Below are 16,329 nucleotides of genomic sequence, written 5' to 3' on the forward strand. Positions count from 1 at the left end.
CCATTGTGTGATTTAAACCATATCAACCTGAGAGAGTGTGAGAGGTTGAGATAGATACTGTAGCAGCCACTTTTACAATAACAGTATCAGAGGTCTGGGTAGAATTCAGTGCACATTAGGCAACCTAGCACATACATTTGACTGAATACCTTTTTGCGAGGGTGCTAGTTCTTCAGTAAATATAATAGAGATGTCACCAGAACCGATGCTTTAGTATCAAGTCGATGTCAAACTTGTGAATATGTGACATTACTTGTTTTTCTACAGCACCCCGTAGGTACCGAGGGGGAAATTCTTCCTAACCCAACCGACAGCATACGCCTGCCAGCACTAAAGAATAGTGAGTAGCCTCTCATCTCTGTGCACACTCTGAAGGCTTGACCCCAGTAAGCCTCTAGCTTTACCGTAGCTCTACGGTCAAATTTTAAAAGTTCACCTGGAACTCCCGAAACCACAAGTAGGTTTGCTGCTGTTTTTCACATAGAGTGTATTGACGTTAGCTACGTTAGCTGCAGTAGCTGATGATTAGCTAACATCAGTGCTTTCACAGAATACCTCTGACAGACCAGCTGCATGATATCAGTTAAGTTAACGTTAACCAGCTCTGTTTTAGAGAGAAAGCGGTTTAACACTCGTTTTCCTGGAGCAAAGCACTTTAACCCATTTAGACCTGATGCAACGTTTTTTTGTATATACCTTTAAGACCGAATGCTATGTGCACACACTTCTACCTTTAAGACCTCATCTGCATGTCAATCTCCCGTGTGAAGACTGCTAGAATGCAGCTCAATTTGCAGAAATACAAGTGAAGAAGGCTCTTAGAGGGCACATTAGCATGTGTTTTGGCTCCTAGATGGCATTTTAGCACACATTTTGGCTTCTAGAGAGCACTTTAGCATGTGTTTTGGCTCCTAGAGGGCACGTCAGGAAGGGGAAAAAAAACTTCTTCGCATCCACACGGAACATTTGACGGAAAATAAAGTTGAAGAGACAAACAATAATGGACATCCTGAGCGAAGGCAGACTAAAGCATTATTAACAACAAATCTGACCATGATTGAAAATATAATGTTGACAACGTTGACATTCTGCGCTGACTTTTAGAACACCCTCAGATTTTGGGAGGTTGCTATTGCACGACCATTGGAGGTTATCCTGTGTGTGGTAACAGCAAGGAAAGGTGTGTTCCATTTCAGTATTGTTGAGATAGACAGAGAGAGATGAAGCTGGCGTTTTTTGGTTGAGGCACAGCAGCTTTGTTTTTGGATATTTGGTTGTGACGTTGCAGTGACCCTGTGAACTAAATGTTCCACCTGTTAAATGCACCATTGCACTGTGATTTTGGGATGTCTGTCCGTCTGATCTGTCTGAAATCTAGATTATAACAGAATCCGATTCTGAATGTCCAATATTCAACAACAATATCAAGTGCATCCCTCTGACTGTGTTAATTCTTTTAAACCGTCCCTATCTGAAGGTGATTTTAAGGATCACACCTGAAGTCGGCCATTACAGCGTTTACACCTGGTATCAACATACAATCTTCAGATTGATTAGGTTCTCTGGAGAAAGGCATTGGATCGTTGGCCTTTGCATTTCCATTTAATATTTGTTTTCATACTGAGAATATGATAGAAACCCCTTTTGGGACCATATGGCCTAGAATTATTATTTTATCACTTTTTTGGTATTTCTCAGCAGCAGATAACGCTCCCTAATCCTATAATAACGTCAGTTAACACAAAAAGGATTAGGATAAACGGCAGAAAATGGATGAATGGATTAACGAATTAATTTTTTAAACTAAAATTGACACTTCACATTATGGACAGCACGGTGGTGTGGTGGTTAGCACTGTCGCCTCACAGCAGGTTTGAATCTCGGCTGGGGCCCTTCTGTGTGGAGTTTTCATGTTCTCCCGTGCCTGCGTGGGTTTTCTGGGGGTTCTCCGGCGTCCTCCCACAGTCCAAAGACGTGCACATGTTAACTGATGACTCTAAATTGCCCGTAGGTGTGAGTGTTAATGGTTGTCCGTCACTGTTTGTGTCTCTGTGCCCTGCGTTAGACTGGCGTACTGTCCAGGGTGTCCAATGTCAGCTGGAATCAGCTCCATCCCCCGTGACCCCAATAGGGAAAAGCAGTTGAAGATGGATGGACACTTCCCATCATATTAGGAGGCCATGCACCCTCTTGCCACTGCATGAGGCAGTAGTGACAGTAATTATTACTAGATTTGAAGAAGAAAGAAGAATTACTTTATTTATCCCGCACGGGGAAATTGAATTTTTTCACTCTTATTATACATGTAACACATACAGGCCCGAAATACACACATGCACAAACAGGACCTATACATGCAATTAAGGAGAGATGTTAGAGCGAGGGGGCTGCCAGTGACCAGCGCCCCGAGCAGTTGGGGGTTCGGTGCATTGCTCAACAGCACCGAAGGCAGTGCCCAAGAGATGAACTGGCACCTCTCCAGCCACCAGTCCACGTTCCATACATGGTCCATACATGGTCCACAACCAGCGACTCTACGGTTCCCAGCCAAGTCACCTATGGACTGAGCTACTGCCGCCCCCAATGATGGTGATGGTGGTGACTGAAACTGACTGAAAAGAGGATTGAACAGCCACACAACAATCCCAACAACCTGCAAACAGATTTCATTTTATTTAATAATTTTACAACCAACATTATTGCAGGAAAGCAGAGCAAATACTAAACACCTTTTTTAAATTAAAGTTTAAAAAAAAAAAAACTTTCTAAGGCCTCTTGTGAGGAAACTGATTGCAATGCTTTTCAAGACCTGCAGATATCCTGCTGCTATTAATCAACATTCTTGTTAAAAGCAGCGTTTCTGTATGGATTTATATTTCTTGCATAGCCAGACCTATTTCCACATCGCTGTGTCAGCTCAGGGGTATGCTCTGACTTCACTACTTATCATTTTGGAACAGGGGAAAAAAACACTCTTTAAACCAATCGCAGTCATCTAAGGAGATACCCTTGCGGAGATACCCTTGCAAAAGGAGAATGATGCATGAGAGACATGCCGGATGTCAGGCTGCATCCCAGCACTGTACACCCTGAGCCGCTCCTCCTGATCAGAGATCCACATACATGCCCCATGTCAAAACCAGGAGTTCATATTTATATCCACAAGTCTAACTCTTATCTTTTTTTTGTGTTGACACATCTGCCATTTCAGACTGTTTCACCCAAAGCTCTTTAAAGAGTGATGACTGAAACAGTGCTATCATGTATATCACCACTGTGGGACCCGGGAGTTTAAACCCTGAAAACCATTTCCCCGCTGAGATACAAAAGGGCAGAGCAAGTTCCCGCATGCTCCACTTCACAAACAGCTTGTGTGTGTTTACCTGAATGTGGCCTTGAGGATCTGTCCGGAGGTGCTCTCTTTGGTGTGGTTGTTGTACCCGTAGAAAAGGTCTCCAAACACAGTCTGGTTAGCGGGGATGTCTGCTGCTTCCCCGCAGTCTATTCCCTCAGTGCAGGCCTCAGAGAGCGGCAGGCACGACCTCCCATCTGGACCGCGCTTGTAGTCCTCGATGCACCTAAAGTCACAGGGGATTAAGTCATTGAATTGATTCATAAGTTTCCTTCTGGCAATCTTTCCTGAGAACTGTGATATAACTTTACATAATAACATACTGCTCCTTTGATTGTGTGTTTTTTTATTGGGTCGTTTTTCCGTCTCTGGCCCTGTATTCCTATAGTTCTTTGAGATTAACGACTTATTAGTATGCAGGAAACAAAACAATGATCAATTTCAGGTTGAAGTTATTCAGGTTTATATATATTTTTTAAATGGGTCCTGGTTAGATGGCCAATTCTGAAACTGTTAGGCTGTCATTTGAATAGTTAACCATATGAGAGGATTCTGATGATGGGGAGTATAAAATGAATGAAGTAGTGCTTTTTTAAAATGTCTTCAAGCTGGAAGCTATTTAGTTGATTGGTTAAAGGGACAGAGATAATAGAAAACCAACTCTTTGCTGGTGTCTGCTCAATATGTTCATCTGTACCATCAACCAAAGATGATTCCTTAAAAACTCAACTTAATAAAACTAATATAAAGAGTTTCTTTTTGATGTTAAAAAACACCAGAGTGGCCAGTCTTTTTTTATTGCCTTCAGTCAGTTAGCAACTGTAACATGTAGCTCTGTAGTTGCAGAGTGTAATAGTTTTATAATTCTCTGTCAAACTTTCATGCATTATATATCATAAGTAGATGTCTGCTTATTAACTTAAAAGCTCTGGATCTGAACCTCTTGAATGCAGAAATGTGGGTAAACATGACCTAAGGCAGTGGTTCCCAACCTTTTTCTTAAGGGACCCATATTTTTACCATTGTAAACTTTGGTGACCCCCCCCATGAAAATAAAAATAAAATAAGGAACATCATAACTTCTTCTACATTAAATACTTTATATTTCAGTATTTAATAACAGCATAGGACAATGAGGAGAACCTGTGTATGATTCCAAAATATTTCTTCAGAACTTGTACTTTTAAAATAACCTTTTTCTTTATTATATTTCAATATGTTACCTGCTTAAATGAATTTGAAAAACAGCTTCAGAACTTGTACTTTTAAAAGTACAAGTCTTTTTTTCAAATTCATTTAAGCAGGTAACATATTGAAATATAATAAAGAAAATTAATATATAATATATAATATATATTATATAATATATAAAAATATACATTCTGCATTAATTTTATCCATTGCTTCTATGAAGCCAAACTCAATATAACTTTCTTGGTAGCCCCTCTTTTTCTTTTTGGCATTTTCTGCAGTCTCCTCTACCTGACGCTTCGCCATCTCTCCCTTAGCTCCGCCTTGCAAAGACTGCTGCACGTGAGGCGTTCAAGTCACCAACTCTGTTCCTCGTGATGTAGGCCTATAACTAAAATTTGAAATACACAAATAAATGTTTAATGTGGCCCTTGGATTTAGTTAATTTTGTCACATATATGAATTAAATGCTTAGCCTACTCATTTATTTAACATTTTAATTACATTAAAATTATTAAACCCCTTAAAATCAAGAGGGCTTCGCGACCCCCCCTGGATCTTTGACGCCCCCCTTGGGGGGTCGGGCCCCCCAGGTTGGGAACCACTGACCTAAGGCATATTTTTACGCGCTTTTTAAGGTCCAGTTTCTTATGTTTTTTAACACCTGTACAGTGATTCCATGCTGGGATATCAAAACATCAAAGCAGTTTGTTAATATTATAATAAGGATGTTGATGCAGCGTTTGCCAATAAACATAACATCACTTTTGAAAGTCACGATTACAACTGAATAAAGAAGAAAGAAAAAAGAAGTAAAAAAAACCCTGCAGAAACTCATCAACAAGCAAGTGAATTATCATATGTAATCTCATTCATGGAGAAAAATGATACACTTGTGATAATGCTTGATTCCAGCACTAATTACCTTTCCTGTGACGTGATTAACATGGGTAATGACATTAAACGCCATGATGTGGCACAGATGTGACACAACCGTGGCAAAGGTACGCCACTCTAGCATTTTTAAATGATACAACTGTATAAACACATTTACCAGCAGTCAGACATATTGATTCAAACCTTGTGATTTATATGTTTCTGAAATACTGTCTACTGAATTTTTACTGGGTGCAAATTATGCCCACCTCAGATCTCACAACTCAACAGTGTGGAATCAGCAAAATCAATCCTACTCAACTGGCACAAAATCCTCACACTGAGAGTCATCTCAAGGCTCTTTCATATTGATGATGTTTTGACATCTCGGTCTATAATACACTCTGCGAAATGAATCAAAGGAAGATAAAGTAGAGGGAGCAAACTGAGGATAAGGTGTTAAAAAAAAAAAAGTTAATCTTTTAGGGATTTATACTGACAAGCTCTCTCCTGGATGCCAAATGTCTAATGCCAGTCTCCAGTGGGAGCCCGAGAGGCTTAGCACACCTGCACAGTGGAGAGTGACGACAACAAAAGGCTGTTGTTGAGAATGGACTAAAGCAGCTGTTTGCGTATACTGGTTCCTGTAACATGATGTTTCATGTAAAGATGACAGCAAGAAACAACTGCCTGTTTTGTTCACTTAGAAAACAGCTTTTTTTGGGTGATGTTTCCATAGCAGAGATCATCAAGAATAACTGCCTTGTTCTTTCCACGTCTCCTGTAGAACTTAAATAAAGCTCCATACAGTATATATTCGAACATGCTGGTGATAACACTGTTGTATATCTCATTAGCAGCAGAAATTGTTGTAGCGTTCCTCAGTAAGAAGGCTGCGAGACATTAGCTGGTTTTGCTCTGTTTGTTTCAGAACAGAACACAAGTTATAGCCAACACCAGAACAAAAAACAGCTAACTTTACCGTCTGCCCTGTGCCCTAGCTTTAAGGCTGCGTGTAAACCAAATCTGCCGTTGTCCCGCTGTGGTGGCTAATGGTGTAACCCGGTGATTGACCATGGGTCCTTGTAACCCTGCGGGTACTTCTGCAGTTAGGGGTACTTTGAAAGATTGTGGAGCAGTTCAAATTAAAAATATATATAAATTATGATTTGATTTTAATAATAAACTTTATCAGCTATAACACTTGAACACTAATGGTGAATGTGGGAGTCCCTGAAAACTAGTTAGCACGCGAGCACAGTAGTTTGAGCAAGTAGCTTAGAATTAATATGTAAAAATAAATACCCAAAGTTAGGATTAAACAGTTCAAATAATTAGCTCAAAGTAATGAATAAATTGTTAATAGCGTGAGTTAAACGTACTGGATTAATGATTGAACTAATTGGCTAAAAGTACTGGATTAACGGTTAAAATAGTTAGCTAAAAGTAATCTATTGGATAAATGGTTAAAATACTGTAGTTAACTTAAAGAAATGGATAAATCATTGAAAGCTTCACTCCATGTGTATGATTGCTGACCAAACCAACAAATAATGAATGTTCAATTGCATTAAATTATTAACAATATCAATTTTATTTAAAAAAATAGTTTTATTTATTTGGATCATACTCTGGGAACTGATGAAGAGTTACATGGTAAATGGTAAATGGACTTGTACTTATATAGCACCTTTCTATTCTTCTGACTACTCAAGGCGCTTTCACATTACTTGTCACATTCACCCATTCACACAGACATTCACACTGATGGCAGTGGACATCTACATACCATCTAATCTAACCATTCACAACACATGCACACACCCATGCGCAGCACGGGAAGAAATTGGGGGGTTCTGTGTCTTGCTCAAGGACTATTCAATATGCGGACTGGGGAAGCTGGGGATCGAGCCTCCCATCTCTAGAACGGAGGGCGACCCACTCTTCCACTGGTCCACAGTGGAAGAGTGGCCCATTGTCATCATCATCTGAGAGGGCTGTGGGGGTACTTCAGACCAGAAAGGCTGGGAACTTCTGACATAACGTGTATGAGATCGCACAAAACAGTATTCAATGTTTCCCTCAGGAGTTTAGACATCTCAAGGCCTCTGGAGCGAAGAAAGGTATTCAGACTAAATAAAAAAACACTTTAATTCATTTTTTACAGACACTTGATACACCTGATAATAATGAAATACAGCCATCTGTCACTGTCTGCAGTGTAGTTCATTTACTTCACCAGAGAATTGTACAATGTCACATAAGGCTATATGACGATTTTGTTTTGTACCTCCACTTGTGTCCATCTAAATGCACACTTCCTCCATATAGATCTGTTTTAAAATAAGCATATCACATCCCATTGTAACAACAGCCTATAAAGTTGCTTTCAGACAGCAGGGTGCAAATCTGCTGCTCCCCGCTCCTTTCAATCCCATGAGTGAATTTTAGCTTAAAATAAAGGAAGTGGTTCCTATAAAACGTTCAGTACAGCAAGTTTCCCTTACTAGTATCCTAAATGTTTATTGTCTCTTGTATTGGATAATCAGACTTTGAAGCTGTTGCTGCTCCAATATCATTATTTTTATTGATATGTGGGCTGGGGAGGTGCAGCATTCAGGTAACTCAGATACCTGTAAAAAAAAATCAGCTCCTGTGTGGTTTTCCTTGCTGTAGTTTCTTTGGTTGCCATGGTCACAGAATGAGCTCCAGCACCAAGTTAAAAAAGTTGAACCATCATAAACAGCAGCAAAGAGCTGTGCTTGTTCCTTGTGGAAACCACTCGTTGTCTGAAAGCACCTAAAAGGTCAGTGTAGAGTGGCAGTAAAGCACTGTTATGTACTTTAGCTATTAACTGATTTTACCCCCTCCAGTAGTCTGACTGCCCAGACATCTATGCTTACTTTGTCTCAGTGGGACGCTTCCTAAAACACCTAATTGTGTTCATGTGTGATAGAAAAGCTCCAACCTGCTGCGTGTCGCATCACATTGTAGAAAGTATTATGAATAGACAAATAGATATTGACAACTAAAAAGTAAGAAAACAAAGCAAAACCTATTACTTGTGTGTGTGTTTATTATGCCTGATATTAGGGGCTGTTGAAGTCACCTCAGTACTATGTAATATAGTGTTTTAAATCTGCGATACTGTACTCTCATTGTAGTTTATATTTTGTATTATATATTGTATTTTTTATTTTATATTTTGTATGTCTGATTGTTCTGTACCGCTGCTACGAGGACCTAATTTCCCCTCGGGGATAAATAAAGTTATCTATCTATCTATCTATCTATCTATCTATCTATCTATCTATCTATCTATCTATCTATCTATCTATCTATCTATCTATCTATCTATCCCTTTCTGCCTCAATGCCTGTCAGTTGCAACCAAAAAGACCAACCACCAGAAATATTGCTCCCTCACTCCAACCATTAGTCTATTTGCTTTGTTGAAAACATCGTGACACTAATGACACATTTTTTTGTTTGGTTTCGACAGGAAGGTTTCGACATGGCTCCGCCCTGACCACGTGGATGTATTTTATTTGTTTCTAAGGACTTTAGTGAGAAAATAGAAATTCTACTTCCACTGAATACAACCCACACCTAGCACCATATACTGGTCTGTCTTTAATGGATTATTCATTCAGGGTTACTTGCTATACTGGCTGGAAGTATCATTGAAAAGCCTTAATAATATGCTGCTGTGTTCAGGCTCATGGGGAGTTTGAGCACTTGGGCTGCTGCATTTATAATGAATCATGTATCATATAGAATGATTTAATGAGATCTGAACGATGTGACTCAGATACTCTGTCCTTTACAGCCACCGGATCTTGACCCAGTAGAAAACCTTAGTACTGGAAAAAATACAGTATAACAATAACATAGATTTTTTAATTCCAACATGGCATGGAGAGATACTGAAGCTGTTCTAGAGGCTCATGATGGCCCAAAAAGCTAAATAAAGACCCTTTGTTTAGCTTTTTCTTTAATTTGTCAACCATCCAATGCTTTTGTGCTTCCCAAAGTTCATCCTACGCCAAAATTCCCACCTTTAAAGTGTAATTCTGGTGCAAAATCATCCCTTTTCATCATCTTTTTCGCCACTTACATATATCAAATAAGCCATCGAGACAGTAACACTGATTAGCTGGGGGCAGCACGGTGAAAGCATTAAAACGTCTTTTTTAACCACTAATACTGCTCAAAAAAACACAAAACCTCTGCAGTAGCATGAGAAGACTCCCTACACATAAAACGAAGCACCAACAACGTAGTTAGTGAACCCAGAGTTTGTTAAAAGAGTATTTTGAAAGACTTACCTGCTGGCCCTGGTACCAGCTCCTCTCATAGTAAAGTCCATTCAAGTCGATGACCGAAGTCATCCCAAAAGGAAGGAGCCCATTGGTGCTTTGTTTTCTGTGTAGGGACTCTTCTCATGCTGCTGCAGAGGTTTGGTGTTATTTTGAGAAGTATCAGTGGCTAAAAAAGACGTTTTAATGCATCACTGTGCTGCCCCGAGCTAATCATTGTTAGCTACGTCCGGCTGTTAGCGACTCTCCGGGATTTGTCTGTTAATAGTTGTTACACAAACTGGGTGGCTTATTTGATGTATGTAAGTGCCGAAAATGACAATGGGATGATTGTGCGCCAGAATTGCACTTTAAGTCTGTAATTGACCTTCCTGGACATTATTTGTACATGAAAGACTCGAGAACTGACCTTCCTTCGTCCATTAACTTCTGATAATGGACAACTCGAAGGACATTAACTTATTTATACCATGGTCATTCAAACCATAGCTCAGCTTCCCTGTAAAAATTTGAGGGTTAGACTAATACCTGGAACGTTCATTATCACTCCATAAGGTTCGTATTAAAAATATGAAGCAGTGAATCTGTTATTTCTTACCCACAGAACATCTGGATGTTGTAGAGTGTTGGGTCATCCTCTAGAGGAGCCAGCTGCTGGAGACACAGCTGCTCACATCCTCCATTGAAACCGTCAGAGCAGTCGATGCCAATGTGGTGGTCGTAGCACCCAGTCCCATCCTTCATAGGACTCAAACCTGGAGGGCACTATGGGAAGAATTAGGGGTTTTTGAATTACTAATGTCGGCAATTACAGATTTTGACTATATTCTTAGAGCTGTGAGAAGCTGCCACATTAACACTAATCCCAGATGGGACAGGTAAACAGACCCGATAACATCTGTGCCGCAAAATGTAAACAGTCAGACTTCTGCTCCCATTAGTGCAGCCTTTGTAAGCACTGGGCTCAGTGTATAAAGCTGCAACTAGCAAGATGTTTGATGTAACAATTCTAATTATATCAGCCCAAATAACTGCAAAAGGCTGCAACAGAAGCAGCAATTGTAAAGGCGTTCATCACTGGAGAAACAAAGTGCACAAGAAGTGAAAAACGAATCATCTGCAATCCAAAAGTTTCTTATGAGTATGACTTTATATATACGTTATAAAATCATATCTTACATATGTAAGACAGAAAATAGCATTTGCATTGCACTGCCATTTGATTGTCTGCTGTGGCACAGGAAATGACAAGAACGGTGATGAAATGGCAGACAACCAGTGTCATCTATAATGAAACCCTTTTAAAAGGGATCCTTGTTGGGGGGGGGGGGGTTGAGGCAGTATTGTGGGTTTCGATTTGAATTTCCAAACAATCCAGAGAGGACTGTCTTGGAACTTGACGAGTGGAATTATTTAGATTGGAAATGTGTGAAACAGCAATGAGTGTCACAGATTAACTTCAGGAAAATGAACAATAATAATAATAATAAAATAAAGTCGCTCTTACAGAGCCATGGACAGCTTAATTGAAATGCAATCCGTGCTGGGGGAACTTTATAAAAGACCTGTGAGACCTGACTTCACCCCCGGTTCCCTCCTCCTACAGTCTTTTTTCCCAAGCAATTTCTTTTTCAGAGTCCTGTCAAGTCAAATTCACATTATGTTTCCTGTCAGCTATTACTTCAAAGGAAACTTTGATGGAGTGCATTTTAACAAGGCGCCGCACCCTCCGAACAGTGACGAGACAGTTAGTTTCCTGTTGCTCTGAGGGATCAGCAACTGCTTATTTTATTATTTAGGCCTAGTGTATTCATCAGAGGGTCCAGGTGGCTCATATGGCTAATAAATCTCACATGCTTGCTATGGATTTCAGTCTAATTTTATGGAGGTGGAGTATACCTGTGTTTCTCTTGGTGTTAGTCTAGTGAATACGATACAAAACATATATGTTCAAGGCAACACTTGTTTAGTAGTTGATATACAAAAAGTCATTTTGAGGGATAAGTGTTCCTTTAAAATATAAATGACAATAGTGGGATAGTGAGATACTTGCTAGAGTTGCAGTTTGTAGAAATGATGAAACGAGGAAAATATAAACAAAACCTCATGTACTTAAAGCTTGTGTCGCAAAGACACAGCTGTTCCTCAAACAAATTGAAAGTTATAATCTTTCCTCCAACCATTTTTCAACCATAATCATTTAGATTCTTTTCTACATTTTTTTATCATTAAAAAAAATGGATTTATCCTAAAACTATGGATGGTCGCCATACGGTTATAGCTGGAACTACTCAAACAAAGTTTAATCTATTGAGAGTTAGCCATTTTTGCCCATATATAACTGATGCAGTTGCATTTTCAATCCCCTCGCCCCTCACTCTTCATATTCTAAACAGAAGCTCATTCAGTGATGTCCCAGATGTTACCTTACTAGAAACTACGGTCAACCGGCTTACATTTGGCAACAAGAAGAAGGTGTGACAGTAGCAGGCGGATTTCAGTAGGAAAGTCTGGAAGGCTATTGCAAGGAAGCAACAGACATGATCTGGCAACGCACTGAGGTAAAAGAGCAGGCGTATGTACTAGAGGAGTAAATGAGGAGCAGGTGTGTAGGTGGGTGTGGCGATCAGGTGACTGGACAAAACAGGAGTGAGAACATCTGGTGGAGAGATGAGGAATGACAGGGCCTAGAGATGGAAGGAAAACAGTGGTTGTGAAGCTGAAAGGGAACAAGAGGTTGACAGAGCGGGAGTCACGTTGGTTGATAAAGGGGTTTATATAGTGCTCCTGACAACCTAGAACAAGTCAAACGTCGACTAAATTAAACTTAATATGTGGTGTGTTTGATAGAAAATACCACTCTTCTTATCGATTGTTGAGAGTTTTGGCTGCTTCTACAGTATCTGACCGTGACAAACAGTAAGCACATGGTGACAAATTGGCGCTTTGCAGACTGAGCAGTAAGGGCCTATCACCGGACTGTAACTACCATCCATTCACATTGGCTCAGGGGGTTGTGTATTCTCATTCTGTAACAGACTGTAGAACTACTCAACTGCTGTATAATAAAGAAAATGCATGACTGCGGTTCCTTGTTTGTCAGCCAAGAACTCAAATTATTTCAATGTTCTTCATCCTAAAGAAATGTGTCTGACGATCAGTGAGACTGAAACTAATGTGCTTAAAGTGCTGGTAGATGATTGATCTCATGTTGAACTGCTTTGATGTATCTACCTTATAAAGTAAAGACCTCTGGACCAGTCATGTATTTGTGGTGCAGGGCACCAGTAGAGAATGGGGACACATTTGAAATGAGTAGTCCCTGGTCTTGCTTCCTTGATAAACTGATATTGATTTTGTCACTATGTGAGGGGCCATTGTGACAAATTGATTTATTACCTGTAATACAAAGAGCACATGAAACATTGAATCTCCAAACACATCTGTGGCACAGAGTCTTTAAATCAATGGAACTCTTTGCAGTCAATGTACTGTATGTGTGGATGTGTGGTGCAGACTGAGGGGAACTCGTCTTGCCAACTACAGATAGCTTGAGATATTGACTGAAATAATATGCTTCCGACATGCTGGAATAGTGATAGCTCTGGACTATTTTCTAGCCATATGTAGGAGGATGATCATTAAAAAAATATGTGCCTGCCAGAGACTTTGTCTGTGGATTGTTATCACTTGAATTTTCCCACAAATCTGGTCTATAATCCTGGTTAAATCATCAATAATCCTCTGTATAACACAACTTCCCAAGTGTGCAGTCCTCAAATCCTTCTAAATTTTTATCTGATTAAAAACCTCTCCTGGTTGTTTTTATTTGGAATGAGTCTACGGCTGTGAAAGGTGGAATACTTTTTTAAAAGACACAGCATGACTGACACAATGAGGAAATAATCCAGATTAACACAAAAGGTCTCAGCGGCAGCAGTACAGGGAGTGAGCAACTGTAGTTTAGAGGTGATTTATTCACATAGGAATTTGTTTTTATTCCTTTTTTTCATATCTCGCAGTCTAATTAAAAAGATATCCATCTAAAGTTGCATTGATAACATGATAACCACATCTCTGAGAAAAAGATAATAGAATTTCATGTCTGACAGCATTTTACAACATGCTTTAAACATCGCTGAGAAATTTGGCATGGATTAAGCCTGTGAATCTTCTCATTTGTCCAGGTCATCCTTATCCTCAAAGCAATATAAGTCAAAAGCAACTGGACTTGGTTGTTTGTCTAGGAAGATGTTTCACCTCTCATCCAAGAGGCTTCATCAGTTCATGTACGAATCTGACCAGGCTGATACTGAACCAACTAACTGGTATAGAGATCCAGGTATTTAACCTCTCACAAGGCCGATGATGTCACTGGAACCCTTTGTGCTCCAAGTGCCAACGACCATCGTTAGAGTGACAGTTGTTGGTGGGAAGTTGGTTTGGACTTCGTTAGTGCTCTATTGAGTCTTAACGACCGTCGTTGGGGTCACAGGAGGCCTTTTGTGAAAAGTTATTCGATGAGGTTAGATTGTTGAATCTCCTGAAGGGATGAAAGGGCAGCATTGTAAATTGGAGATAAGTGGTGTCTCCACCCTCCTCCCCTTTTTAGCCATGGTTTCTTTACTTTTGCATAGATGGCTTATTTTACTCCTCTTTCAAACCATGTCCTCTTTGTCCAGGATTTGGCATGGCTTGGCATGGATTACAACTATGATTCAGTCCCTCCAGGTTAAGGTTAAAAAACTCTGCGGGCTTGATGTAGAAGCAATTTCCTAAATAACATTTGAATAAAAACCACATAAAGCACCTGGTACACTGGGTTAAATCGTGGCACGATGTCAACTGACAAGCTCCTGTTTTTGTTGCCACAGGTCTGAGTGTTAAGACACAACCGAAAACTGCTGGGGAGGACTGGGTTCAGATACTGTAGGTGCGTTATTGGACGTTCAACCTTTCAATCTCAATTCAGACATTCACAACATATAGCCTTTCCACAACTGAGTCGGGCAGATCCCCTCTAGTTTGTGGGTGTTTGCTGCCGTTTTAGTCAGCCTATTGGTTAGTTTGAAGAGTAAGACCGAAGCTGTTCAGAGGCTTGACAGATATCGCTTACTAGATAAAAAGAAAAATGGTGACTGTTTTGATCTTTTACAGAATATAAAGTTAATACTTTACTAATACATATTTCATCTCTAAACGATGCACAGGACACTAGATAAGGACCACCCTCTGACACTGGGAAAAGGGTCTTTGAATGCAAAGGAATCACCATTTATCTTTAACCATTTAATAACCGGACAGTGAGTGAAAGCACTGTCTGCTCTGCTGTAGAAGAAGCTAGCAGTAAAAAGCCTGCTCTGGAAAAACCCTTGAACCATCATACCTTTTAATCCTGTTTCCTAATGGAGATAAATTCCTGCAGTGCATTTGAGGCTTAAGAGAATCAGCACTGTGCCACCGGCAAGCAGCAACAAATCCTTGCAAGAGCAGTTGGATAAGCTATACTTCTCAAATTTGTCTGATAGGCAGATCGGTTCTTGATTCATTTAACTTTGTTATGGAAAATAACACCTAAATTTAACAAATAACGCAGGCTTTTCTTGCTTTGAACATGGTTTAATCCTTATTCATGAATGTCTTTCACTTGCTGTGAAGCTACTTTAGAAATAATGCTAAAAAGAATATACATTATGTGATGATACTGATCTTGTAATTGTTTTAAATTGACGAGTAAATAAATCCATACAATAGTCATATACAATATACTGTTCCAACAACTTTTATTGTAACATTATAAATGCATGGTATTTCAAAATCCTGTCTGACTAAATGTTGACATCTCTTGGTTGTGTATAATATTTGCAGTGAGAAGGTCATATCAAAAGTAGCAGAGCCTTATTATGTTTCTCTGTCTGTGTCGGCGAGAATTATGGTTATGAAATAACAGCATTGCTTGTTCAAATGCCTACAGTAACTTCTTGTCTCTCAGAAGCGGCAGCATGGCGTTGTTAAGGTCTAAGTACGCTTCAAGCTAACGCGGCCATTACTCGACGTCCAACCACTGTAACGGCTCAAAGCAAAAGTTCTCATACCTGCTCTGAATGGCCACATATTGCAATCAGAGCCTACTCCTCCTCCTCCTCCTCGATCTCTCCACAAGTCTTTTGCACGTCTTTGTCGTTTCAGTATGCTGAATCGTACAAATAGGGATACTAATGCACACACTTTCAGACACTCTTTAAAGGCATTTATGATGTTGCACTCAATCCTAGAGGAATAAAGCGATAAAGAACATATTATGTGAGGAACAGAAAAAGATAGTTTCGAGAGAGTCCAAATACTGGCTACTTTCACAGATCTACACATCTGACTGCTGAATGTGTAAAGTGACTGTGATTGTCAGTCCCAGAGAGTTATAAGGATGCACTCATTTATCGGCAGAACATTTGTGTCTTGACTGGCAAATAAGGCACATTTCACCAATGACAAAAGGTGGTATCTACGTGTTGTTTTCTCACGGTCAGACTGGAACAACAGTTCGCCATCGTTTTTTGCTACTGCAGCTGCGGAGAGGAAGCCACCGTCAGGA

At 39.8% G+C, this 16,329-nt stretch overlaps 1 protein-coding gene across 1 annotated transcript in view; it reads right to left on the reverse strand.

Moving 5' to 3' along the window:
* Nucleotides 1–16,329, reverse strand: part of astn1 (astrotactin 1) — a gene marked incomplete at its 5' end in the record, with an annotated part of 377,223 nt that overhangs the window by 215,397 nt on the left and 145,497 nt on the right. The window contains 2 exons of the mRNA XM_083928387.1: nucleotides 3,384–3,578; nucleotides 10,336–10,502. Of these exons, the coding sequence (XP_083784513.1) occupies nucleotides 3,384–3,578; nucleotides 10,336–10,502 (362 nt within the window). The remainder of the gene's footprint in view (nucleotides 1–3,383; nucleotides 3,579–10,335; nucleotides 10,503–16,329) is intronic.

The sequence above is a fragment of the Echiichthys vipera genome, assembly GCF_963691815.1.
Source record: "Echiichthys vipera genome assembly, chromosome: 15".
NCBI lineage: Eukaryota > Metazoa > Chordata > Actinopteri > Perciformes > Trachinidae > Echiichthys > Echiichthys vipera.